The 27,822-nt window shown below is 47.4% G+C and overlaps 1 protein-coding gene across 1 annotated transcript; it reads right to left on the bottom strand.

Annotated features, from left to right (window-relative positions):
* Nucleotides 1-1,817: 1,817 nt before the first annotated feature.
* SMIM7 (small integral membrane protein 7) lies at nt 1,818-26,920 on the bottom strand. Its single transcript, XM_045862767.3, has 5 exons — nt 26,771-26,920; nt 26,647-26,688; nt 26,111-26,163; nt 21,763-21,853; nt 1,818-16,203 (listed from the first exon to the last, which is right to left on the bottom strand). Exons 1-5 carry the CDS (start codon nt 26,794-26,796, stop codon nt 16,188-16,190), a joined length of 228 nt encoding a protein of 75 aa, XP_045718723.1. The 5' UTR covers nt 26,797-26,920; the 3' UTR covers nt 1,818-16,187.
* Nucleotides 26,921-27,822: the final 902 nt, after the last annotated feature.

The raw sequence follows: 27,822 nt of genomic DNA, 5'->3' as shown, positions 1-27,822 counted from the left end.
AGGCTGAGTGGATTATTAGCTGCAGCCTCGGGAGAAATAACTTTTTTTGTTGTTACAGGAAGACCTAGATTTAAAACAGGAGGGAGGCAGCTGATGAGAACCACACGCGCGCCTTGGATCTGTGCTACACCTGTTAGTCTTGCATTTGTCATGCTTCTGGGAAGCATTTTTATTTGCAAAAACGGCTGTTTCTGCACGTGGTTGTGGCTGCTTCCTTCTGGACATGTGAAAAGTTTTACATCACACTTGTAGGAGAAAATAAACATGGGCAAAATACTTCTCTTTAATTTACTCACTAACTCTCCTAGAATGAGGTGCTTTGTGTACATGGTCCAGGTTGGAAACCAGCCCATTTGGAGATACTCTTTATCTCACTTTAGATAAGCAAAATAAACAAGCTCTCCCCCAAGCATATTCTGGTCCTGCCTTTCTTTTAATTTCTAACTCAAGTGTTCAAGATCTTATTTTTTTAATCAAGGATCACAGACAGAAGCAATTTGTTTTGCATGGGTCAGGTCGTTTAAGAAAGATTTGGAAAGCACTCAACTTACCTGATCTTTTTAAACTAAGAAGCAACATTAAGATGACTGAGTTCTGCATGGCCAGCTGTATACACATACCCAGACATAGGTATGCAGTTCAGCTCCATAGATGTGGCACAAGTGGGGCTCCATAAATATTTAACAAATGAATGAAATATTAAATATACTGTAAAGACATTAAGATGCACATAGACACAGATATATATATATATATATATATATCTAAGACTGTGTCTACATGTGTGCCCTGAGAGTGTGGGCACTAGAATATAGTGTTATTCCACATTTAACATATATATATGTAGTGGTAAAAATTAAATCACATCGGCATTCAATGGGAGTCTTGAAAACGTTAGCTTCTCTTAGATGCAGGATAGATAACTGCAGTTCACCTGGCAAGACCTTCTGCTTCAAGGAAGAGATACTTGAAATGGCACCTATCAGTTATACAAAGGTGGGGCTCAAGGTAAATCCTCTTGTAATGGTTCTTCCCCAGCAACGTGCCCTTTAAATTAGCTAGGTCCAGAGAACATCCACCCCCCTATCCTGAAAGGACAAGATATTTTGTCCCTGAAAAGGCTGTCTTACCTCCTAGTGAGGTGGCCCCCCAAAAGGTAAGAGGCTCTGAGTCCATGACTTGGCTCTTGCCATGGGAAGTGGCAGGAAGGTAGTTTTAGGAGCCTGGGTGCAGAGCATCCTCAGCAGGCTTGGCAGTGAGGGTGTGGGCTCGTTCTCCCTCAATGAATTGCAGTGGCTCAAGCCCAATAGGCAAGGGCATCACAGAAGGAAGCTGTGAGCAGGCCAGCTCCCACAACTGCTTAGGACCAGTCTTCAACAGCGACACCACATGGTGGCAAGGAGCAACAGCAGGGACCCACCAGGCAGACTCATTCATTCAGAAAGTGACCCCTTAGACACCTACACCCCTGGGAGTTGGGCAATTCAAAGGCAAGAAAGTGACTGGACTTACCCCATTAAAGTATGTGAGGGCTTCGGTGACTAATAGGAAGAATGAAGGCGAGCAAACCACCACCCCACTTTGACCAATTTGTTTGCTCTGAATTTAACATCTGGTGGGAATTTTTTAAAAACACTCTCATATATTAACTCATTCAACCCTATTGATGATCTCAGATGTACCTAGAGATGGGTTTCAGAGTTCCGCTTGGCTCTGCAGCAAGTCCTATTTATTCTAAAAGCGAAAAAAATTTCAATTGGTTTTGAACAGCCCCTGAAACGTCACTGCTTTTAGGAAGGGCTCCAAAGACAGACAAGAGAACTCAAAATAATTTTACTGTGTCTTCAAGTAGGGGGATACAAAGGCACATTAAGAGGCACAAAGCCTGCTCCTGAGGATCTAGTTCTGAAATTTCCAAGCACTGGAAACAGGTTGGGAGCCCAGTAAGACACTGCTGTAAACTGTATTGTCCAAGCAGTGCAGGTGCACCAAGGAGGGCAAAGCCACTCTGGAGCCAGGAGTACCAAGAAAGATCGTTGACAGCATTTCCGTATGTTCATACCCTTTGCCCCAGTATTTCCCAACTTCTAGAAATTTATCCAAAGAAAGCAATCAGATGCAGACAAACGTGTACATACGGGGAAGTAGACAGCAGCATCATTTGTAAGGGCAAACGATTGGAAGCAACCCAAGTGTTCAGGAAAAGGAAAGTATATAAATAAATTAGGGAGTCGATTCGTGTAAACGGGAAGGTTATGGACAGGAGGGGACCACGGGATTCTATAATTCCACTTGGGTAGTGGTCTTGTCTTATGGGTGTACACAACATGTAGAAATTCACAAAGCTGGACATTATGCTTCAAAAATACATAAATAAAAGGATCTAGATATAGAAAGACAGATGATAATCTTAACCATTGAAATCAGTATTGAACAACACAGAATGCTCCCAATTTCGTATTAAATGTTCAAATGTAGTATATAAACCATATACATTACGATCTTAATTTTGGTTTTATAAAAGTATGTCTACTTAATGCACCTGATGCATAGAAAAAATACTGGAAGGAAAGCAGCCAAAATATTTACAGTAGTTATCACTGACAGGCAGGATAACAGGTGATTTTTCTTCTGACACTCATCCCTGAAGTTCCACATTTGCTAGAATGAACACGCGGCGCCGCCTCCTCTTCTCATCCAGTGCTGGGGTTATTCTGACCTCTAGTAGCCTCTAGTTGTCATCTTCTGACTTGGATACTGCTAATCTGAAGCGTGCCCATAATCTCCAAAATCCTGAACAGGGATTTGCTGTCAGGCCTACTGATGGATGTCCATCTAAGTCCTAACAGTCTGTGTTTTACCTACTGCCCCAGTTTTGTATTATTCTTAGTAATAAAGAGAACAACATTTATTGAGTACCTACTGCGTGTCAGGTTGCATGCTGAGGGCTTTACCTGAGGACTCAGATGAACCCCTCTGGGCAGGGCGGTCAGGCCCTTGTCAGCCTCTCCTCTTGACTCGGGGGATAGGGGGGCGGCTACAATTTGCTTTAGAGAATGCAGTGGAACCATGCTCCGCCTGGTCCAGGCTGAAGCTTCAAGAAGGCCTAGCTGTTACCACCCAATTCAGCAAATCCACTCCTATCAATCTCGCCAAGAAAACTGAACACCTACACTCAGAGACTTGTACAGGTAAATGTCCACAGCAGGACTATTAATAGGTGCAAGGTACAAACACCAGATGTCCATCAACTGGTGCACAGATGAATGAAATGTACAACCACAGGCTGGAATAGTATTCGGCCGTAAGGAATGAGAAGAAATGAAAGAGAAAGAGCAGCAGCCTGGCAACATCCACCTTTGAAGACCTGGGGGCAGGGAGCTACCACGTCAGAATCTAGTGACAGTGCTGTAGGGCCACTCAGAAAGAGGTGTGAAGGCCTCTGTGAAGGAGAACAAGGTTCCCGGCGACAGAGAATCCTGAGCCCCATATGCCTAACCCCAGCAGGCTGGGATGCCCTGGGTGAGGTGCCAGGCATGCAAGCTGAGAAGCCCTTAGGGCTCAGAGCCAGCCCCACTTTGCCCCATCCAATTTCCTGCCCACAGAACTGTGACTCAATAATAGAGGTTTTAAGCCACTTCGTACTGGGGTCATTTGTTATTCAGTACTAGCTAACAGAGATGCAGTTGCTAACATAATCCTCAAGTGACACACGAGGAAGACCCTGAGGTCAGACAGTGAGGAGACACACATGGCCCCTTCGCCCCCAATGGTACAGCTGGGATTCCAGGCTGGATCCTTCTGATTCTGGACCATGCTCTCCCGCCCTCATGGCTCCTTAACTCCTGGGCTCCTCCCGCCTGGTGTTTGTCTTTGGCCATGTGTCCCGTTTCTGTCCTCTCCTGAACCCGTGCCCTGTCCCAACCTTCTCGCCTGCTGACAGTTCTCTCCTCCGATCTGCGGCACACACATGTCCAGGCAGCTTATTTTCTTTTAAGCTTTAATTATCTCCTGTATTATGCTGACCTTCAGCTAAGTACAGGGGTAATGAATTATCATACATAAAAACAACACAGTGCACACCATCTTAACACACACACACATACACACAAAGAAAATAAAGGATCACTCTGTCTCTCTTTTGATTCCACTTTCCCCACTGTGGCCCATGCTTTTTTTCCTAGTAGCTACGGGAACATTGCTATCGATCTCTTTAATTTTCAGAAGACAGACCAGGTAATACGGTTGGGAAACGGTAAAAGCAATTTTGTCTGTTTTTGGTTTGTAGTCATAAAACTATTCTTCTTGCCTTTTTTTTTTTTTTTTTTTTAAAGACCTCCAGGGCTCCTGGGTGGCTCAGTCGTTAAGCGTCTGCCTTCGGCTCAGGTCATGATCCCAGGGTCCTGGGATCGAGTCCCACATCGGGCTCCCTGCTCAGCGGGAAGCCTGCTTCTCCCTCTCCCACTCCCCCTGCTTGTGTTCCTACTCTCGCTATGTCTCTCTCTGTCAAATAAATAAATAAAAAATCTTTAAAAAAAAAAGACCTCCAAAAACTTGCTAAAGTAGTGTTTTTGAAATGTTCAAATAATCTCATCATTCAATCAAGTGATCTAAATCATTGTTAGATTAGAGGCTATTATTTCGCTTAATGAATTTTTATGTTCACACAGTAACCCTTATGAAGCAAAGAAATAAAATCAGCAACTGTTCTAATTCTCTAGTGAATGACTTTGATAAACATTTTATTTAAACGTCTCCAGAAATAAGATAATCCTTTCTTCCTCAGTAAAGGAATTGCAGGATAAAGTATCAATCTCTTGTAGCTTTTTCTGCTCCAGACAGCTCTCTTGCTGACACGGTTTGGATCTTGTCCCCTGCTCTAAAAACTCAGGGGCCTCCCACTTCATCTCACTTAAGCCTTTGGCCTTGTGAGGCCCCCTTGTCATACACCACACATCGCACGCATACACACTGCCCATGTTCCTGGCCAGCCTTATTCCTCACCATCCCTAGGAGTGAGTTTCCTCCCCTCCTGTCACACTGCTCACCTCACTACCCAACCAGGTGACCTGGTCCTTGTTCCTCAGAGGAGGGATCTGGCTAAAGTCATGTGACTGGATTTTGGACACGATGACGACTCTGGCCCACAGCTCAGGGTTCCCAGACTGGCAGAGAGAACACATGAACCAAATCAGGTACAAGCCATTTCCCCAAGGAGCAGACCAGGGCCAAGGGACTGATGTCAAAAAGCCACCAGGAGCCGACAGAAGCAGATGGGAGCCACAGTAAAAGATCCCCAACTGGCCAATGGAAATGTCTCAGAAACAAAGGCTGTGTTGTAGCCTCAACACAGAAAGTGATGTGAAGAGAGGTGATATGATCCAGAAAGTATTTCCTACAAACACTACAGGCTACACAGAGAGAAGTGGTGTCAGCTCCTGGCAACACTGGGTCGGAAGCCATTGGGGTCGCAGACAGAGAAACTGCTGCACAAATAGGAGCAAACACCTGTCCCCAACATCGCTGGCAAGTGAGGGACAAGGCAGGGACTCAGAGCGCAGGCCCACGACCCCCTCCCCGCCGTTCCCAAACCCCACAGCTCGAAAAGGCCAAAAAATTTCTTTAACTTTGCATCAGACCCATTTGGTTGGCAAAGCTTGTCCGAGGCCGTTCAGTCTCTGCTGGCCCAGCTCTGTTGCAAACGTTAGGCTGGGTTGCTGCAGATTACTCTGACGAGTGAACGCTAGCCCAGATGCCTCGGGCCGTCGTGGCATATACAGCACGTGCTGCTGGAAAGCAAGAGAAGTTCCGATTTTGGAACTGGCTCTGGTGCCCCAGGCTTCTGGACAGGTCTCCCAGGTGTGCTGGGCACGAGCCACATGCTTTTGTAATCCACGCCAGCAAACGGGTGGTAGAGCCCAAATAAAGGTGGGAGTGCGGGTGGGAGTGCGGCAGCATCGGAGAAGAGTCGGGGGACCAGGCTTTCGTGCCAGCTCTGCTGATGACCCCGGGGACTTCGGGCAAGTCACTTCCCTGGACTGGCCTCAATTTCCTCATCGGGAAACATGGGACAGCGGCGATACTTTGGTCACCCCTTGTTGTGCCAAAACATCAAGGTTATGCGTGGAAAGCCCTGGCACGAGCACTTTGACTTCTGTTCATGTAGCAAGAGATAAAGGGCAGTTCAAGAAAGAACCCGGGCGCCTGGGTGGCTCAGATGGTTAAGCGTCTGCCTTCGGCTCAGGTCATGATCCCAGGGTCCTGGGATCGAGTCCCACATCGGGCTCCCGGCTCAGCGGGGAGCCTGCTTCTCCCTCTGACCCTCTCCCCTCTCATGCTGTTTCTCTCTCGCTCGCTCTCTAAAAAATAAATAAAATCTTAAAAAAAAAAAAGAAAAAACCCCAGGGGCGCCTGGGTGGCTCAGTCAGTTAGGTGTCTGCCTTCGCCTCGGGTCGTGATCCCAGGGTCCCAGATGGAGCCCCACGTCGGGCTCCCTGCAGAGCCTCTCCCTCTGCCTGCTGCTCTCCCAGCTTGTGCTCGCTCTGTCAAATAAATAAGTCTTTAAAAAAAAAAAACCAATCCCACCTCTAACGGCACACACACCACAGACACCACACGCCAGCTCCACAAACAGCGTGGGTAACACACAACGCACTGCACACAGACACACTGCACAACACGTGCACTTCACGCACCATCTCAAACACACACACCACAGCTCCTAGAGCACATGACATGTGTGCGATGCACACATCATACACCACACACAACACACAGGCCACAAACTCAGCTGACACATGCCATACGCATAGCCCACGTCACACATACTTGTGCACACACGCCTCTCTCTTACACACACACACAAACACATATGCACAAGACAAAGCCATTTATCAAAATTCCTCCTGGCCTTTCCTGAACATGCAGTGTGCTCTCCTAGGTGGTTGAGGCCCACGGACTCCCAAGTGAGAGTAAAATCTGGATGCAAAGTGGTAAAACCAGGGAACCATGTGTCCCCCAACTGCACCCCCCACCCTTGCCATGGCCGGGGCTCCCTCCCCACATCACCCTGGCAACTACATAGTTCACCTGTCTTAACATGAATCTCAGAACTGGATGATTGCACCAAACCACTTGGATGAGATTTTCTTCTCTCCCTCAATAAAGTGTCACAAAGAGAGTTCAGGAGACATGAGCAAGCAGATATCCTATTTGGAAAAGGTCTGACCGACAGACAGCCCATCTAACTGGAGCTGCCACTTGCCCTGAGAACATCCCGAGCTCTGCCGAATTCCCAGCTCATGGAAGAGGAGTACGGAAAAGGACAAATGTTCCAGAAGCTCTGTTTGTGCCTTTTTCCTTTTTAACCTCAAGACGTGGTGGTGGTGGTTTTCCTCACATTTCCTAGATGCTCTGATGCTTCCATCTTTGTGTGTTTTTCTTCTTTCCTGATTACAAGAGTAATAGATGTTTGGTGTGAATAATCAGTCAAGTACAGCAAAGTATAAAATAAGATTTAAAAACCACAGCCTGATGCGTGCACGGGAAATCATAGCACTAGTCTACCTTTTTGTGTGTTCACAATTTTCCATAAGAAAGTTAAAGATGGGGCGCCTGGGTCGCTCAGTTGGTAGAGAGACTGCCTTCGGCTCAGGTCATGATCCCAGGGTGCTGTGATCAAGCCCCGCATCAAGCTCCCTGCTCAGCAGGGAGTATGCTTCTCCCTCTCTCTCTGCCCTTCCCCACTGCTCGTGCTCACCCGCTCTCTCTCTCGCAAATAAATAAATAAAATCTTAAAAAAAAAAGGAAAGTAAGTTAAAGATGGAAAAAGAATCACACAACAAGCAAGGCCTGGTCGGATGTGTGCGGTCTCTGGCTGTTTTCACGCTACAAAAGCAGAGTTGCATGGCTGAGTAAGAGGCTGTGCGGTCCGCAAAGCCAAAAGTATTTACTGTCTGGCCCTGTGTTAGGCCGAGTAACATCACCCCACCCCCAAAGATATCCTGGCCATAATTCTTGGAACCTGTAAATAAATGACGATACATGGCAAGAAAGAACTGAGGTTGCAGATGGAAGTAAGGGGACTAGTCAGCTGACCTTAAGATAGGGAGATGATTCTGGATGATCCCAGTGGGTGGGCCCAATGTAATCACAAGGGTCCTTTAATGGGGAAGAAGCAAGCAGAAGCAGATGGCATCATGACAGAGACCTGCGCAACCACTGCTGGCTCGGAAGGTAGAGGGAGAGGCCGCGAACCAAGAATGCAGACAGCTTCTAGAAGCAGCAAAAAAGCAAGGAAACAGATTCTCCTCTAGAGCCTCCAGAAGAAACCAGCTCTGGCAACACCTTGATTTTAGCCCAGTGAGACCCATTTTGGACCTCTGACTACCAGAACTGTAAGATAATCAATCTGTGTTATTTGAAACTATGAAGCTTGCGGGCATTCATCACAGGAGCCCCGGGGCAACTTAACCCATGCAGGCCCCTGACGAGGAAAACTTACACTCTCTCTCTCTCGGAGGCAGTGCTGCCCAATGAGAGGTGTCTGCCATGAAATGCACTTGAAAAGTACTCATGACTCGGGGGGCTGGGGTTTTAAATTTTAGTTACCTGGCAGGGAAACTGAAATAGCCATGCGTGGCTAGTGGCTACTGAACAGACAGGCTCGTTACTCAAAGTGTGGTCCGGGGACCAGCAGCATGGACGTCACCTGGGAGCTGGTTGAAATGCAGAACCACAGCCTGCGCTGCCCTCCTGCTATGGCAGATCTACACCTTGCCAAGACCCCTAGGGGATTCGTGGGGACACCAAGGTCTAGATGCTATGGTCGAAGCCGTCACCCCACTTCCACACAAATACTTCACTACGAAACATTAGGAAGCAAAATCCCTCTGTACCAGATGTCAGGGTCAGCTTTCCTAGACCACAGGGAGTCCTCTGAAGTTTTTAATGCCTCGAAGCATACTATTAGCCAAGGACATGAACTCCCAGCTACTGAGTTTCTACTACAAGGCGGACCTTTGACCATCTGTTATGGACTGACACATGGTGTCCCCTAAAAATTCGTATGTTAAAGTTTTAACCCCCAAAGTGACCATACGTGCAGATAAGGCCTTTAGAGAGGTAACTCAGGTTAACTGAGGTCATAAGGGTGGACCCCTGATCCAATATGGCCGGTGTCCTCATAACAAGAGAGATGCGCATGTGCATGTGCAGAAGAAAGGCCATGTTGAGTGCACAGCAAGAAGGAGGCCATTTGCAAGCCAAGGACAAAGGCCTCACCAGGAACCAACGCTGCTGGCACCTTGATCTTGGACTGTCAGCCCCCAGAGCCGTAAGAAAAATAAATGTCTGTTGTTTAAGCCGCCCAGCCTTGTGGCACTTTGTTATGGCGACCTGAGCAGACTAAGACACTACCTCATTTAAGCTTCACAAAACCCCATCAAGAAGGTCTTTTATTAATAAAAGTAATGACAGCAACAAAAATACTACCACTTACTGAGTGCCTGCCGCGTGTGAGGCAGGCTGTAGGTACGTGTCAAGGCTCCCTTCCTCACTGTCCCTGCATCACAGACAACGACATAGAGGTGCAAGGATGCCAATTCGCTGCCCCACATAACACTCCGTAAGGGACAGAGATGTTTGTAATCTGGCCCAGACCTTTATCTTGCTAGTTCTACCATAACCATCTTTTCCACGTTTTTCTCTGATTCACACAGTAAACTCTAATTAAATGCACCAAAGCTTTATTACCCTTAAAATAACTTCTGCAACTCCCCCAGCATACTCCAATACCCTCACGGCCCACATTTATCACTAACGGCTGCAACAATAACGTGAACTAAATACAGATGAACAGGATCCACCCAATGTCTTAAAAAAAAAAAAAAAAAATACTGTCCAGTCTAGGGGTCAGCAAACCATTCTGTAGAGTCAGACAGTAAGTATGTTTAGTTTTGTGGGCCAGATGGTCTCTGTCGCAAGGACTCAATTGTGTCCTTGCAGCTCGAAAGCGGCCACTGATAATACGTAAATGAAAGGGCGTGGCAGCGTTCCAATAAAACTTTATTTATGGACAAAGAAATTGGAATTTCCTTTTTCTTCTCGATCCTTTTTCAACCATTTAAAAATGGGAAAACTGGGACGCCTGGGTGGCTCAGTCGGTTAAGCATCTGCCTTCAGCTCAGGTCATGATCCTAGGGTCCTGGGATCGAGTCCCGCATCGGACTCCCTGCTCCGCGGGGAGCCTGCTTCTCCCTCTGCCTCTGTCTCTCTCTCTGTCTCTCATGAATAAATAAATAAAATCTTTAAAAAAATAAAAATAAAAAAATAAAAATGGGAAAACCATTCCATCTTGTGGTCCATGAAGACAGGTGGCAAGCCAGATGTGGGCAGCAGTCTGTTGACCCCTGGTCTGATCCAAAACCACCCACTGGTCAAAAGGAAAACCAGAGAGCCATACTCTGAACTAGTTCTTACTGTTTTCTAATTGAAAAATGTGGACTTTGAATTTCTAACTTGCTCTAGACCCCTATGCCCAATTTCCCATGTAGGAATGCTCACTATTACCGAACTCTCATTTCCAGCAACTCTCAGAGAGGGGCTCAAAGCGGATCAAGTACTTTTCTCTGTGCAATAACGGAAATCAAGGGAATGATGAAAACAACCCCCAAGTAGAATTTACATCTTCCTTTTAAAAAGACCAGGCCTTTTGCTTTATACACAAACAGCGTACGTCTTTCATCAACACAGGAAAACATTGGGAGGTTTGTCAAATATTTCATAAACACAAATGTGGTTAAGAAGGAGATAATGAAACAGTTGAAATGAAAAGAAAATGCCTCACTAATGACAGCCTCGCTGGCTTTTCAAATCTAACCATTCAGAGGAGAGCCGATCTCATTATCACATTGTGCTGCTGGTGCAGAGGAACTCCCGCTCGGGAGAATCACAGGCAGCCCAGAAGGGATCTCTCCCCTAACTATCAAGAGAAATAAAATTACGTTTTGGTCTTAAGCTCATGCTTAAAAATAGCTGGCTCGATTTTCAGCAAATTCGAATGTGTTTATTAAAATCTAGACCACGGGGCGCCTGGGTGGCTCAGTTGTTGGGCGTCTGCCTTCGGCTCGGGTCGTGATCCCGGGGTACTGGGATCGAGTCCCACGTTGGGCTCCCTGCTCGGCGGGGAGCCTGCTTCTCCCTCTCCCTCTGCCCCTGCTTGTGTCCCCTCTCTCTCAAATAAATAAAATCTTTTAAAATAAATAAATAAATAAATAAATAAATAAATAAATAAATAAATAAATAAAATCTAGACCACAAGGTGTGCAGATGACTCCACTTGAGTGGCTTTGGAGAGAAAAAGGACACTTTGAGATTCTCTATCATCCCCTAGCTCAGGGGTCAGCGAACGCCATCACATATATGGGCCGGAAAGACAACATTTTCATCCGTGGGCCAGATGGTCTCTGTGACAACACTGCCATTATAGCAGGAAAGCTACTAAAGCAGCCTTAGATGATACATATTCGAAGGGGCGTGGCTGGGTGCCAATAAAACTTTATTTACAAAAATAGGTGGCGGGCCAGGCTCTGCCTGGGAACCAGAGTTTCTGACTTCTGCTCTAGAATAGCTGGAACTGAAGTGCAATGAGAAACCCACCAAAGGAGGGACATATTCCACCTTTTGAGATGCCAAGGTGGAGGAAGCAAAAAGGGAGTTTCCAACATGAATCCCAAAGGGCAGGTGCTGCAAACTGTGGCCTTGTTTTAATTCTCAACGTGCAGCTTCTCACCTTGGCAGTGACTCCATGTAACATGGTCCGGGGCAAGCAGTAGTGGGCATTTAGTACTTAGATGGTGGCTGAGGTCCCTAACCATCAGGACCAAGGTGGAAAGCCGACTGGCATGATGTCAACTGCAGTTGCTTGCACAACAAAACAGTTATCTGGTTGGAGCCTGAAATTCTCGTCCTTATTAACAGGTTAAGCAAACTGAAGCAGCCTAATACCACTCCTGGTCAAAGCTGATGGGGATCTAGAACCCAGTTCTTGTACATATGAACATACATACGTATGAACAAATGAACAAAGATGCAAGTCGTCCAAGATGCGTTTTTCTTTAGAATTCTTAGCCCAAAGCTGTCAAGATGGATCTCTTTTTAAAAGTGACCCCAAGGGGTGCCGGGGTGGTTCCGTTGGTTAAGAATCTAACTTGGGCTCAGGTCGTGATCTTGGGGCCCTGGGATTAAGCCCTACATCGGGGCCCCATGCTCAGTGGAGAGTCTGCTTCTCCCTCTCCCTCTGCCCCTCGCCACACTTGTGTGTGCACGCGGTCTCTCTCAAATAAATAAGTAAAATCTTTTAAAAAGGGCACCTGGGTGGCTCAGTCATTAGGCGTCTGCCTTCAGTTCGGGTCATGGGATCAGCCCCGCATGAGGCTCCCTGCTTGGCGGGAGGCCTACTTCTCCCTCTCCCACTCCCACTCCCCCTGCTTATGTTCCTGCTCTCGCTATCTCTCTGTCAAATAAATTAAAAAATCTTAAAAAAAAAAGTGACTCCAAAAATTCATTAGGGATGACATACTGAGATGTTCATCACAGTGATATTTATAATAGACAAAAACTAGAGACAACTCAAGTCTCCATCAGCTGGGGATGAGTTAAAGTAATTAATGGCACATCATTACCATGTTATTAAGAATGGTAATTGTAGGAAAAATATAGAAATGTATTCTCAGATGAGAAAAACAGGCTAGAAGACAGAGATACAATTTACGTAACGAAAACATGTGCACCATACCCGATGCAAGTGCAGGGGGAAGAAGCCAGAAAGATGTGTACCTTGAGTGACGCTGAGTGAAGGTGATTATTCATTTTATCCCTTAGAGCAAAGCTATATTTTATGATTTTTCTACAATGAACATGCACTGGCAGTAAGAAACTTGAAAACAAAACAAAGAAAAGCCACTGAAGCTACAATGATGGTACATACCGATGTGGCCTTCCTAGGTTCTGCAGAAGCACCAGTGAAGGAAGCCAACAAAGGTCACAACAATGGGGATCGCGGTGGCCTTTATAACACTGAGCAAAGTACAAGTTCGAGGCACACACGAGAGGACCAGCAAGAGGGCCAGGGTTAAAGAGAGATCTACTGACACAGTGCTGTAATTAAAACCCAACACCATGAAGCCTGTCTGTCTGGCAGCCCGGAAGATATGAAGGAAATGCTGCCAAAATGAACACAGCAGAACCTAAGCCGCCTTAACCACGATCGAACTATGTCGCATCCAGGCAGACCTCATTTGACTGCACTCTGCAGACATCGTGTTTTCTAGAAACCCAAGGTTTGCGGCAAAACCAGTATCCTGGCGCCATTTTCCCGAGAGCATCTGATCACTTTGTATCTCTGTGTCACATTTCGGTAATTCTCACCGTATTTCAAACTTTGTCATCGTTACTGTATTTGCTTTGGTGATCTGTGATCAGGGATTCTGACTCACTGAAAGCTCAGATGACGACTAGCATTTGTTGGCGATCAAGTATTTTTTAATTAAGGCACACACGCCAGTTTTTTAGACGTGATGCTACGGCCCACTTCCACAATGCAGGGGAAACGTAACTTTTATATGCGCCCGGAAGCCAAAACACTCCTTCAACTTGCTTTATTGCAATATTCGCTTTAGTGGGTCTGGACCTGGGCCCGCAGTATCTCCAAAGTATGCCTGTATACTGATACCTATAAGGAAAAGGCTGGAAAGGAAAGAGGAAGGCGGGAAAAGGTTTTCCATGCTGGAAAACTGTTTCTAGTGTTTTTAAACATCTCTCTTTCACGGTGTGTGTGCAGACCGCACGCACGAATGCAGGCAAGAGTAGAGAAGATGCTAGCAGTGAGCACACCCAGGTTTGAGCACTCGGTCAAGCACTCGGCCCACATTTGAGCATGCTGAGCCTCACAACAAACCCAGGCAGGTGGGACTTCCAAACCCATTTTGGCGACTGGAAACTGAGGCAGGGAGTGGAAAAGCAAGCAGCCAAGGTCCCACTGGCAAGGAGCAGAGACGGGACTTGAACCCACTGGCACAGAACATAAGCGATTAAATGCTGGGGAACCCTAGGCACCCAAAACTCAAACTTCGATAACCTTTGATGTTAATGAGGGTTCTTGAAAAGCTTCCTAAAGATGCACATCGGTGAGATGTAACTTTTAAAATGGACATTAGCCTCCGAAGCTACACTGTTGGCAGAGAGTTTAACAATGAGGTAATAGTTCTCTGGAAAAAAATACAACTATTGAAACAAAATCTCAATGACAGCATTCTCTTCTCAGAGCATGATTCATCCCCATAACGTACGAATGCCTCGCCTCATTGAAACCTCAGCACCAGTCTGAATAAGGCAGCGAGGTTTCCTCGAACCACTGACATGGCTTGAGGAGTGACTAGCCAAGATCTCCACACGTCTGTTCTTGCTGACAAGGACACAAGCCTGTGCGAAGCTCGACTCAGCAGCTACGTTCCCGGCTACTGACAAACTATAGGCCTGGGTTTGACAAGGGAATAAATTATAGAAGCAGTGAAGGAGAATGACGTCAGTTACGCAGCAGTAAAAGTGGATTTGACCCTGGTCTAGCAAAACCCCAATATTCTCCTTGGCTCTTTCAATACTTCCCAAAGCAGCCAGGTCAAAAGCCCATTTGCCCAATTCCAGCCTGACATGTATTAAGGAAAATCCAAAACGGGAAATCTAACACTGCTTCTCTTCTGACTTTTTGACAGCCTCCAAAATGAATCCTTGGTGTTTCCCACAGTGTAATTCAAAACAATTCCAGTTGGAAGTCAGCTAACTTCTTGGTTAAAAAAATGTATAAACAGGGCTCCTGGGTGGCTCAGTTGGTTAAAGCGACTGCCTTCGGCTCAGGTCATGATCCTGGAGTCCCTGGATGAGTCCCGCATCAGGCTCCCTGCTCAGCGGGGAGTCTGCTTCTCCCTCTGACCCTCCCCCATCTCATGTGCTCTCTCTCATTCTCTCTCTCTCAAATAAATAAACAAAATCTTTAAAAAAAAAAAATGTATAAACAAAAGATCCTTTTTAGAAATGAGCTTTATTTTCAGTGCTACTTAGTTCTGAAAAGTCTGCATATTTACTTTTTTCCTCCCACCAGGTTTACCTCCAAATCAGGAATTCAAAACCCACAACAAACAGATCAAACACCTGTAGGATCTGGGTGTGGACCACTGGCATTTCATTTTGGCGATAAAGGACCTGCCTTTCAAAGAAGATTCTATGCAAAATGCTGTATTTCCTTGAATGAGGCTCACTGCTTTTCAACCTTGAAATCACCCACTTGAAAAGAAGACCCAAAATTCCAAGCTTTCAGAACTGGGTCCCAGTATCACCACGCAAGTCACTCTCATTCTTGAAACTATACATTTAATGGCCCCAAGAGTTACTTTAACAGAGGGCTGTAAGACAGGGCAAAATTTCTCATAACACCCACATCTGCCCCTGCCAACTGTTCTGTACCTCTCTTCCACGGGAATCAGTAAGGCTTCACCCTTAAAGTCCTGAGGATGACCTCAGAGGCACCGAGTGGCCGAGCAGAGCCCATCGAGACAGGAAAGGAATATGGACACAGGCCCAGCAACAATGAACTTGCTTGTTATTCCTAAACACAGTCCAATAAAGAGGCTGCATCAATCTTAAAAGCGCACCTTTCTGTTTCAGATCCCTGGATAAAACATTATTTTGAAAAATCTGTGTAATTTGAACCAAAAAGGAGGGTTATTAAAAATAAACCAAGAAATATCCAGAAATGAGTTTCTAGTACAAGCTTGCTAGAAGACGAATTCCAATCTAAAAAAACAATCTACACAACGTTCTTTTATCTGCGGGGAATGCAATGTTATCACATCCCTTCCATAAAGCCTCCTAAAACTCCTTAAGTAGACAGCATTTCAACGCAGAGACCAAAGTGAAAATATCTTTCAAAAGAAAACAATGACGTGGCTGGGAAGCCGTGTGCAGCTTGGCGAACATTTTTTCCACCCACCAAGAACTTGGGCTTTCTGGGAAGGTCGCTTGTTTTCCGGTCAAAACCATTCTTGAAGTCGTCAGGAACGGAGAAAGGGAGACTCGGCATCTGGGAAGATGGTTCCTGGTTCCTGGTTCCCAGGAAGGTGTGTATCTGGGGCTCAGGAGCCAAACAGCCTGGAAAAGTCAGAGGGCAGAGATGTCCGTGAGGATGGGAAGGATGTAAAGCTATATAGCTCAGAAAACACTTTCAGAAAATATTTTCTGTTACTATTATTAAGATTATTTTATATTACTTACAGCTTTGTAAGTAGCTCTTCTGTTACACAACATGACTATACTTAATGCTACCAAACAATACATTTTATTTTATTTTTTTAAGTAGGCTCCACGCCCAGCATGGAGCCCAATGCGGGGCTTGAACTCATGACCCTGAGATCAAGACCTGAGCTGATAGCAAGAGTCAAGACACTTAACTGATTGAGCTACCTGGGCACCCCCAAACAGTACATTTTAAAAAGAAAAAAGCTATTTAAGAAAGTATCTGCTTCATCAGAATCTGTAACATTTTATTTCAGCCCATTCTTTATTACTGCAAGTCAATCATACAAATGATTACAGTTAACTCTGTTCATTGAAGAAAATCTGAATGGGAAAGGCCTGGGAACTGTATAAAAACCCATGAAGTTGAGAACAGGAAGGTAGTTGCGACAGAGATCTACAGGGGAAAACCACAGAACTGTTAAAAAGATACATATATGGGAACTCTGTTATCTTTGCAACATTTCTATAAAGCTAAACTCTTTCCAAGATAAAAAAGGCTTTTTGAAAAAAGAACAGATGGTGCAGGATCACCACATGCAAAAGAATGAAGCTGGATCCCTACCTCACACTATATGCAAAATTTACCTCAAAGTGGGTAATAGACCTAACTATTAAAATTAAAACTATAGGGGCGCCTGGGTGGCTCAGTTGTTAAGCATCTGCCTTCGGCTCAGGTCATGATCCCAGGGTCCTGGGATCGAGCCCCACATCGGGCTCCCTGCTCCGCGGGAAGCCTGCTTCTCCCTCTCCCACGCCCCCTGCTTGTGTTCCCTCTCTCGCTGTCTCTCTGTGTCAAATAAATAAATAAAATCTTTAAAAAAAAAAAAATTAAAACTATAAAACTCTTAAAAGAAAACTTAGGGGGTGCCTGGGTGGCTCAGTTGGTTAAGCGACTGCCTTCAGCTCAGGTCATGATCCCAGGGTCCTGAGATCGAGCCCCGCATCGGGCGGGAAACCTGCTTCTCCCTCTCCCATTCCCCCTCCTTGTGTTCCCTCACTGTCTCTGTCAATTAAATAAACAAATTTAAAAAAAAGAAAGAAAGAAAACTTAGGCCTCAATCTTCGTGACCTTGGGTTGGGCAATGATTTTTAGCTACAACACAAAAAGCACAAGCAACACGGGCGCCTGGGTGGCTCAGTTGGTTGAGCGACTGCCTTCGGCTCAGGTCATGATCCTGGAGTCCCTGGATCGAGTCCCTGGATTGAGTCCCGCATCGGGCTCCCGGCTCGGCAGGGAGTCTGCTTCTCCCTCTGACCCTCCTCCCTCTCATGCTCTCTCTCTCACTCTCTCTCTCATATAAATAAATAAAATCTTTAAAAAAAAAAAAAAGCACAAGCAACAAAAGGAGAAACAGATAGACTGGACTTTATCAAAATTAAATTTTTTTGTGCTTCAAAGGACACCATCAAGAAAGTGAAAAGAAAACCGAGAGAACGGGAGAAAATACTTGAAAATCATGTATCTGATAAGAGACTGGTTTCTAGACTATAAAAAGAATTCTTATAACTTAGTTATTACCCAATTAAAAACTGGACAAAGGACCTAAATAGATATTTTTCCAAAGAGGACATACAAATGACCAAGAAGCACATGAAAAGAGGCTCAATGTCACTAACCACTGGGGAAATGCTAATCAACCTTCACATCCACTAGGATGGCTCTAATCAAAAAGAGTGACAATAACAAGCATTGGCAAGGATGTGGGGGAAATTGGAACCATCCTTCACTACTGGTGGGAAGGCAAATTGCTGCAGCTACTTTTAAAAAATAGTCTGGCAGAACCTCAAACGGATAAATATAGAGTTACCATATGACCCAGCAATTTCACTCCTGCATATATACCAGAGAGAACCGAAAACTTAAGTCTGTCTACACAAAAACTCGAACACCAGTGTTTGTGTCAGCAATCTTCATAAACAGGCCCAAAATGGAAACATTCCAGATAGCCATCAACTGATGAGCGGATAAACAAGCTGCGGTAAAGACATACAATGGACTATTCTTCAGGCACAGAGAGGAATGGAGTGCAGACACACACTACAACACGCTGGAACGTCTAAGACATCACGCTGCGTGAAAGAAGCAGGACACAAAAGGGGCCATATGTTGTTACGATTCCGTTTACAGGAAATATCCACAACTAGCAAATCCATAATGACAGAAAGTAGGTAAGTGATTACCAGAGGCTGGAGGGAAGAAGAGGCAGTCACTGCTTAATGGGTATGAGGTTTCCCTTTGGGGTGATGAAAATGTTCTAGAACTGCACTGCGGTGGTGGTTTCACAACCCTGTGAATATACTACAAAATAATGAACTGTGAAGACTGACTGCCACTTTTTTACTTATTAATCCTTCTCCATGATTTCATACCCTCATTTTCTCCGTATCTTCCCACCCAGTATTTTATTATGAAGATTTTAACATACAGAAGAGTTAAAAGAACAGTTCAGTGAACACCGCATATATACCACCTCCGTTCTACAATTAACACTTTGCTTTACATGGGGGCCTGGGTGGCTCAGTCAGTTGAACCTCTCCGACTCTTGATTTCAGCTCAGGTCATGATCTCAGGGTGGTGGGATCGAGCCCCACATCAAGCTCTGGGCTCAGCAGGGAGGCTGCTTGGGATTCTCTCTCTCCCTTTCCCTCTGCCCCTCCCCTTGCACGCACACACGCTCTCTAATTAAAAAACAACAACAACAAAAAGCTTGGGGCGCCTGGGTGGCTCAGTCGGTTAAACATCTGCCTTTGGCTCAGGTCATGATCCCAGGGCCCTGGGATCGAGTCCTGCATTGAGCTCCCTGCTCAGCAGGGAGTCTGCTTCTCCCTCTGCTCCTCCCCCTGCTCATGCTCTCTCCCCCTCCTCGCTCTCAAATAAATAATAAATAAATAACTTTGCTTTACAGTGCACCTACCCAATTATTCATCTATCTTATTTTTGATATGTTTCATAGTTAAGATGCAGATATCAATATTCGGTCCCCCTAAACACTCGGGCACGTTTCTCTCCATATTTCAGGTTTTTCATGACTTTTTAAAAAAATTTCCCAAGTAGCTCAGCTCAAGCAATATAAAAATGGGTACAGGGGAACTGCAAGCCATCCCCTCAGGCCCTGTTAATCTCCTCAGCAATCCAAGCATGGTCACCTCTGTGGACAGCCTGGAGCAGATCCTTCCAACTCCCTGGGTGGAAGTGTTTTCCCCACAGACTTCGGGCATTTATTCAGTGCTTACTGCATGCAAATCACAGCCGAGGCTGGAATGCGCATGTAAGTGACATCCAGCCTTCTTTGCTTTCGAAACACTCCCCTGTGTAGACAGAACTTGCAGCACCTCATCAGCAATGAAGCCTTGACAGCAGCTCATATGGGCGTCCTTTTGAGTTACCTGACTCCTCCCCAGTTCTTGGACATTTAGGTGATTTCCAGTTTTTTTAATACCCTGGGAAAGCCAGTCACTACCTCCCTGACAGAGTCCTTCCTGAAGAGGATCTTCCCTCACTCGTGGCGCCTACTGAAAGAAGTGGCCCAGGTTAGGGGTTGGCAAAAAAGCCACATAGTAAGTAGTCTGGGCTTTGCATGCCAGGCAGTTTCTGTCATAGGGCTTCGAACCCCTCTGCTATAGTGCAAATGCAGTTACAGAAATGGGTGTGGCTGCACGACAATAAAACTTCATGCATGAAAACAGGAAACAGATAGATATGGCCCACGGGCTGTGGTTTGCTGACTCAACCTCAATGATTATGCTGGAATCAGGATAACCCCCATCTAACTGGACCTGGGTCACACCTAGCTAGGTCAAGCAGGCTCCGCTCCCAGGAAGCAAAATCAGGATACCAGGCTACAAAGAGAGCCTTGAGCTGAGCTAGGAGGTCACAGAGCCTAAGGTGACCATCTTGGTCACAGGCCAGCAAATGAGCCGTAAAGGGAGCTAGCTGGACGACAGGATGAATGCAGCCGATGAGCAGAACAGAATGATGAAAACAGAGTTCTTCCCTGCCCCAGGACCTTTGCACGTGCTACCATGCCTCCCTTTAGCTCTGCAAATGGCAAGGCTTCCTCCCGTTCTTTAGGTTTTGATTTAAATAGCACTTCTCTGTGGGCCTCTTCCCGACCATCGCCTAAACTGAGAGCCTCCCATTTGCCTCATGAGTGATTCTTCCCTATTTATTTGTTTTTCTGTCCCTGTCCCAACTGCCATACTATCCCTTCGCTAATGGCAAGGACGAAGGCTGTCCTCGTCTCAGCTATAAGCCCAAGGTGCAGCCCACACTGGATAGTTGTAAATCAATAAATGAAGGAAGGAAAGGACAGGTGCGAACCTGGAAAGACCAACGCATTCTACTTCCTGTGAATCCTAGTTACATTCCCTATCCTCTTCTGCAAACTCCCTGATCTCTTCACCAGCCCTCTTTGTACCTGCACAGGCCTCATCCAAGCTCCCAAAAAGGGCTTCTCTGGGCACACACCACGGTCCTCGTTCTGGGCTCTTAAACACTTTCCAGTGGCACAGTGAAACTCCTCCTCCCCCCATCTCCTGAGTCCTGGAATCATCCCCTCTAACAGCCATGGGGCTGGCACAAGGACCACCCAGCAACCCCAAATGCAGCATCCCAATTACTCAGGAGAGCCGACTTTTCATTCTCCTCCTCTTTAGGGGGAAGAATGGGACCAGCCCAGCATGATGAGCCCAGATGATAGCACACCAGATTCTCCTACGGTTTTTTTCCCTGAGCCGGTTTACTAAGGAGTCTCACAATTCATCAGCAGCGGCATCAAAATTAAGGCCCCGCTCCTTGCTCGGCGGGCAGCCTGCTTCTCCCTCTCCCACTCCCCCTGCTTGTGTTCCTGCTCTCACTAACTCTCTCTCTCTGACAAATAAATAAAATCTTAAAAGAAAAAAAACAAAATTAAGGCCCCCAATGCTGGAAGGAAAACCAATCCGATTAGATTTTTTTAAGCCTAACGAGGAAATGAAAAATAGGCATGAAAATAGAAAGAAGTCTGAATACACTTCTGAGGGCTACCGGCAGGAGACAAGCAGGGCTCGGCAGCACGCTACCAAATAAGCCACATTGTCCACCCTGGCAGACATCGAGTACAGGCTAAACAGGGCAGAGCAGGCAAGAGGTTAACAGGGCCATGGGCTCGAGGGAAGGCATCTCTTGGCAGCCTCTGCTACGGCACCAGGAACAGCCAGGACTTGGAGAACACTGTGTCCCAGTCAAAGCTCCAGCCTAGACCACAGTGACACAGTTTAACCTTTGTAGACCCTGCTTCCCTCTCTAGCTTGGGAGAGTTCTTATTTTGAAAGCAGAAAGCGTGACGCGGAAGCGCAGAGAGACGACAGACAGAGGGTGAGCATCCGGTGGGTCATTCTGGACAATGAAGGGAACAGGCAGGCCGGACTTACACGATCATGCAGAACATCATGAAGACATTCCACAGGGCGATGAAGATCCGGAAGTATCTGAGGCTCAGTAAGAACTCCCGGATGTTGTCACCTGGAAAGTCAGAACGCGTTTTTATAAGCACTGCTGACATTTCTGTTGTCGCGACCGCAGTGCGCTTCTTCAGTTTCCACCAGCCCCAATCCCACCGCCCCACGTTCCGGGGGCAGCACAGGTTTTCCTGTGGGTCGCCTCTGCTCCCCGACCCTTGGCACTCTGGCAATAGCTGCCACTGACCAACCCCTAAAAGCCCTCAGCCTCTGATTGGCTCAGGGAGGGGCACGTGACCCAAGTCTGCCCATTGAGAGTCAGCCCTGGGACTTTGGTCAGTCTGCCCAATGAGAGTCAGGCCTGGAACTTTCATCCCAACTACTGGGAAAGAGGCACTTGCTTTCTGTCAGCCTTTCTGGGCTAGGAAGACATAAACCCAGTCCTTTAGGGCAGGGGTTGGCCAACTATGGCCCATGGGCCAAAGCCAACCCCTACCACCTGTTTCTGTATGGCCCATAAGCTAAGAATGTCTTTAAGACTTTTTAATGGCTAAAAAGAAAATCAACAGAGTATCTTGCGAGACACAGAAATTACATGAAATTCACATTTCAGTGTCTATGAATAAAGTTTTATCAAAATACACATGCCCGCTCATGTATATACAGGCATACCTTGGAAATATTGTGGGTTCGGTTCCAAACTACTGCAGTAAAGCAAGTCAAATGAATGTTTTGGTCTCCCACTGCCTATAAAAGTTATGTTTACACTACACTATAGTCTATTAAGTGTGCACTAGCATTATATCTAAAAAATAATGTCAATACATGAATTATAAAAACATCACTAACGGGGCACCTGGGTGGCTCAGTCGTTAAGCGTCTGCCTTCGGCTCAGGTCATGGTCCCAGGGTCCTGGGATCAAGTCCCACATTGGGCTGCCTGCTCAACGGGAAGCCTGCTTCTCCCTCTCCCATTCCCCCTGCTTGTGTTCCCTCTCTCGCTGTGTCTCTGTCAAATAAATAAAATCTTTTTTTTTTTAAATACTTTTCTTTTTTTTTAAAGATTTTATTTATTTATTTATTTATTTATTTATTTATTTATTTATTTATTTATTTATTTATCAAGCCCAATGTGGGGCTTGATCCCAGGACCCTGGGATCATGACCTGAGCCGAAGGCAGACGCTTAACGACTGAGCCACCCAGGCGCCCCAAATAAATAAAATCTTAAAAATATACACGTATATCACTAACAAACACTAACCATCATCTGAGCTTTCAGCACATCGTAATCACTGATCACAGATCACGAGAACAAATACAACAATAATGAAAAAGTTTGAAAAACTGCGAGAATTACCAAAATGTGACACAGAGACACGAAGTGGGCAAAAGCTGTTGGAAAAATGGTCCCCCAGACCTGCTCGCACAGGGTTGCCAGAAACCTTCAGTTTGTAAAAATAACAGTATCTGCAAAGCACAGTAAAAAAAGCACAATAAAACAAGGTATGCCTGTATTTCCCACAACTGCTTTCAAGGAACAGAGCGGACATGCTGCACCAGGCAATGTATGACCCACAAAGCCAAAAATGTTTACGATCTGACACTTTACAGAACACTGGGCCCAGCCCTGTTCTAGGGTCATCTTTTGTCAACACAAGCCAGCCTGACAGTAAAACCAACCTAGATGGAAAAAGAGAGCTGGAGAGGGTCACACACAGGAGGGCTGGTTTGAGCCCTGAGGGTGGGTATGCCCCAAAACAGTTCCACCCTTGGAGGTTTCCATTTGTTCCAATCACTTTGGGCTGGGTTTTCAGTGTTGGCACCTGAAAAAGCATACTAATTCAGGCAAGTAAAAAGGGGGTTCTGCTTTGATGGTGACTTACTCTAGTCCCCTGATGCCGCAGAACAAAACCCGTTCCAAGAGGAAGCAACTTGGTACGTTAAGACTCCAGAGGTATGGGTTCCAGAACCTTCCTCCAGGGTTTTAAGTTGCTCACCTCTCTAATCCTCCAGAATGGAATAAATGGGTCCACTTGGGGTAATCTACAAGGGTGCTAACCAAAGCGTCATCTATAGACCAGGGCTGTCCCATAAGTACAGAATACCAGGCAGGAGCTCAGAAAGTTACACCTGGCGCCGCTGCACCATCTAGGGACATGATGAGCACACACAGTCTTGCTGAACACAGTTTAGACGAGTCTGCTATCATCCAACCCACTGGGAGAGCCACGTGCAGCCCAGCCCAGACTGCAAATGTCAAACACAGGTCCAGCCCCAGGATGTTTGAGAGGCGCTGCTTGACGAAGCCCTTCTCTGGGCCCAGCATCACAAAAACAGGCTTTCCTGCCATCAACAGATGCTAAGTGAAGGCCATTTGTTCCAGGCAACAGCCAAGTGCAGGGGATAGAGGGAGGACCAAGACAGATATCCCTGCCCTCAGAAGCTCACACACAGGACAAATACTAAAAAAGTAATCACACACCTGATTATTCACCATGGCCAGTGCCATGGGAGCATACAATGGGGGGATGCCAACCTAGCCCTTGTCAGGGAGCGGGGGTCAGAAACCTTTGAGGAAGCACATAAGCTCCGACCTTAAACATGGGCAGGAGTTTACTGCCCTTCCACACAGGTGACCTTGCTCAGTCGCCGGCCTACATATGCCCCAGTTTCCTCCTGTGTAAATGGGGGTGACAGCAACTAGGAAGACCTCAGCACAGTGCCTGGCACAGACAGCTCTCAACAGATGCAGCCACTGCGGTATAAGGAGTCAGCTGGGCACAGGGAGAAAGGCATTCTCTGCAGTGGCAGCAGTAAGAACAGAATACTGGCTGGAAGGAGACGTGCAGAGAGCCCCTGGTCAGAGGGAAGCCACTGTTGTGACTGTCCTTGTCACTGACTCTCACCGCCACCAAGCCCTTCTACTCTCCCACCCCCCCCCCACCAGCTCCAATTTAGATCTCTAGACTACAGCCCCAGGAGTCGGTACAGTACCTTCCACAGAGCAGGTAAGAGACACATACAGCTGCTGAATGAACATATGAATGAATGGATGGATGGTTTAGTGACTGAGGGGACAGCCTGTGGGGTCAGAAAAACTCAGGTTCAACCAGGATGCTGTCACTGATTTCCTACATGGCCACAAGCAAGTCAAGCCACAGCCCTGAACCTCAGTTTCCTTGTCTGTAAAATGGGAAAATGCCCTTTACCTTTCAGGGATGGAGGCAGAGTAACACACCCACAGGAAGCATCTAACAAAGCAGCCGCTACCAGATGGGCCCCCAATAAAAGGGAGTGGTCCGATCGTCATCAAATTCACTGCTCCTCGGGGTTCCTATCATTCCCATGCAACGCTCCATCACGGCACCCACCACCTTGGCTGCCAACGCCACCAGCTCAGGGGTCCTTCCCTCCACACACTGCAGCATCCCTCTCCTCACCTCTCATCACCTCCGTCACCATCTGTTCCTTGTTTAGGAACTGCTTGTCCCACCCCAGAGCAGTACAACCCACAAGGTAGGAATTTCATCTGTCTTGTTCTCTGCTGTGTCCCCAGAATCCAGGACAGTGGTCGCCATGTGGCAGGTGCTCAATAAATGCTTGGTGAATGATGCATGGACATAGAAGTCATGTGTAGGTCTCATTAGGTTTCAAATAGTCAGATGAATAAATTCCAGGGCCCCCAGGACAGGTGAGATGATATAAAGATGAGGGGATTGGGCCTGGGATGAGGCAGAGGCCACAGGCCCTGCCTCAACAGGGTCCTGTTTTTCTCAATTTCATCCAGTAGGTGCCAAGAGGTTGCCGGAACCTGAGCTATAGGATGTTCAGATTTTTCTTGATAAATCAGACATCTGAATTTTTATGTGACATCTGATTTATTTGAAAGCTAATGTTGGCATCTAATTAAAATACGTCTGCAGCACTCTGAAAGCGATGGCTACTTGTTCATTCATTCATTCATGCTGGAGGTCGGGCACCACAAGGGCACAGGAATGGGCCAAAACAAGCAAGAGCAAGTATGAGGGACGAATATTAGCCAGAGGATAACATTCATAAAGGACAATCATGACTGTAGAAAGTTTTATGAGTGGTGACGTACGCAGGGAGATTTGACCCGGAGAAAGAAGTGGGTGACAGAGGTGAGCAGAAGGAACAGAAAATCTTCAGGCCCATTTCTCCCTCTCTCCCTCTCACAATCACACACACACACACACACACACACACAACTATTGAAAAGAAAACTAAGGTAGGGCTTGGTGAGAAAAAATTGTCCTCTCTGAAATGGACCAATTTCAGACTCCAGAAAGGAGGCCTTACCTGTGCTGGGCTCCCTCGACTCCTCCCCAAAGCCCTGCGTGTCCTTCTTTTTCCTACAAAGAGGAACAGACAATGTCCACTTTTGGTGGGACATAAAGACCACTCGATCCCCTGGCCCTGACCCCAGCTCAGAGGGCCTCGGACACTCAGTTTCAGCTCTAGCCTTGCAGGTGAGTTGCTGTGTGACCTCGGGTGGTTCAACGCCCCTTTCTGGACCATCATCTACCTGCCAATCACAGACCTACAGCCACCAAGGGGAGAGTTGGTCCGTGGGTACAGAATAGGGCTAAGAATTTTGTAGGGGACGGGCCGGAGGCTCTCCGGGATGCGAGAAGAGAGATCCCCGGGAAACGGGAGTCTGTATTTCAAACCACCTTGGAGCGAAGGGTCACAGGAGGATGGACGAGGCTGGAGGCGTGGCCAGAGGGAGGGCTGGGGCTTGGGGGCGTGGCCTACGGCATGGGGCGGGCTCACGCTCGCGGGGGCGGGCCTACGGGCCCCCTGGGTGGAGCCGCGATCGAAAGCGGCCTACTCACAGCTTAAAGTTGAGCACTGCCCCTGCGTTCATCAGCAGCGTCCTGCGAAGGGAGAATGAGGTTACCTGGGCCGCCCCTCGTCCCTTTCACCCTTCTTACCCCAGCCTCTGGCCCCCCTAATTACCCAAACAGCAGGATGTCCCCGATCATCTTTTCGGCCGAAGCGTCCGTCAGAACCGGAAGCGGAAATCCTGGAGGGGGAGGAGAGAAGAGCACGAGCCGACCAATCTCGAAGCCGCGCTGGCGAGGGCTGGTCCAATCGAAGGCCAAGGCAGGCAGGGTCCCGCCCTCTGCAGGCCAGGCCCCTTTAGGAAAGAGCGAGCGCCTCTTCTCGCTGGGGAGGCCGGAGGGTAGCGAAGAAGGGGCGGGGCGAGAGTGTGACGTCACCCGGGAGCGGAGTCATCCGGGGCGAGATTGGGTTACGCACTGGAGGCGTGCCGCGCAGGCGTGAGGCCCCTACGCGCTGGAGAGTTAGAGCGGTGGCTTTTCTTTCTTGGCTCGGGTCTCCCACGCAGGTTCGGAAGGAAGCTGGCTCCTTGGCCACTGAGCTGCACAGGGGAATGGGCCCTGATGCAGTGGCCTCTCCCGGGCATGGATTCCCGCGAGGAGGAGGTTCCTCCTGGGCCCAATGGAAGGCAGGGATCCCCACTAGGCTGGAGCTACGAGGGGCGGAGGTCTGACCGAGCTGTCCCTTCGGAAAACAGGGATCCCGGTGGTGAATGGAGGTCCTGACTTACAGAGCCCCACAGAGGACTAGGGTCATGACAGCTCCATAGAGGACGGGGGTCTTGACCCTCTAGGGCACGGGAAGATGGGGTTCACAACTGGACAAGACCCACAGAGGATGCAGGTCCCGATCCAAGGGCTCCAGAGGACTAATTGAGTCCCACCGGGACAGGGTCCTGACTGACCCGTCCCTTCTGGGTGAGCTCCGTGCGGGAAGGACCCCCCAGTGGCCAGCTACCCTGTCCAACTCACACCACAGGGACCCCTACACCCCGCCTCGCTGGGCTGAAGGGGGTCGTGATGGCCCGAAGGGACGGAGTATGGGACACCTGCTGGGCTTTATGGGACAGGACGGCCCCACGACCCGCCCCGGGGCAGGCGGTCGTCCCTCCTCTCCAGTGGGGGCCGGGTTGGGGGCGGTGCCTGGCGGGCGGGGGCGGGTCCTGCAGC

This window comes from Mirounga angustirostris, unplaced genomic scaffold (assembly GCF_029215605.1).
Source record: "Mirounga angustirostris isolate CCGP_5_RB_7025 unplaced genomic scaffold, mMirAng1.0.hap1 SCAF_1, whole genome shotgun sequence".
In the NCBI taxonomy this organism is placed as follows: domain Eukaryota; kingdom Metazoa; phylum Chordata; class Mammalia; order Carnivora; family Phocidae; genus Mirounga; species Mirounga angustirostris.
Note: the sequence above shows the minus strand (reverse complement) of the source record. Positions and strands in the feature narration are given on the sequence as shown.

Bases quoted from the DNA above. Each gene is read 5' to 3' on its own strand.
- SMIM7 (XM_045862767.3), bottom strand. From the start codon at position 26,796: ATGATCGGGGACATCCTGCTGTTTGG. The intron at 26,689-26,770 runs GTAATTAGGGGG...CTCCCTTCGCAG, and splicing joins GGGGACATCCTGCTGTTTGG to GACGCTGCTGATGAACGCAG. The intron at 26,164-26,646 runs GTGAGTAGGCCG...TCCTCTTTGTAG, and splicing joins GCAGTGCTCAACTTTAAGCT to GAAAAAGAAGGACACGCAGG.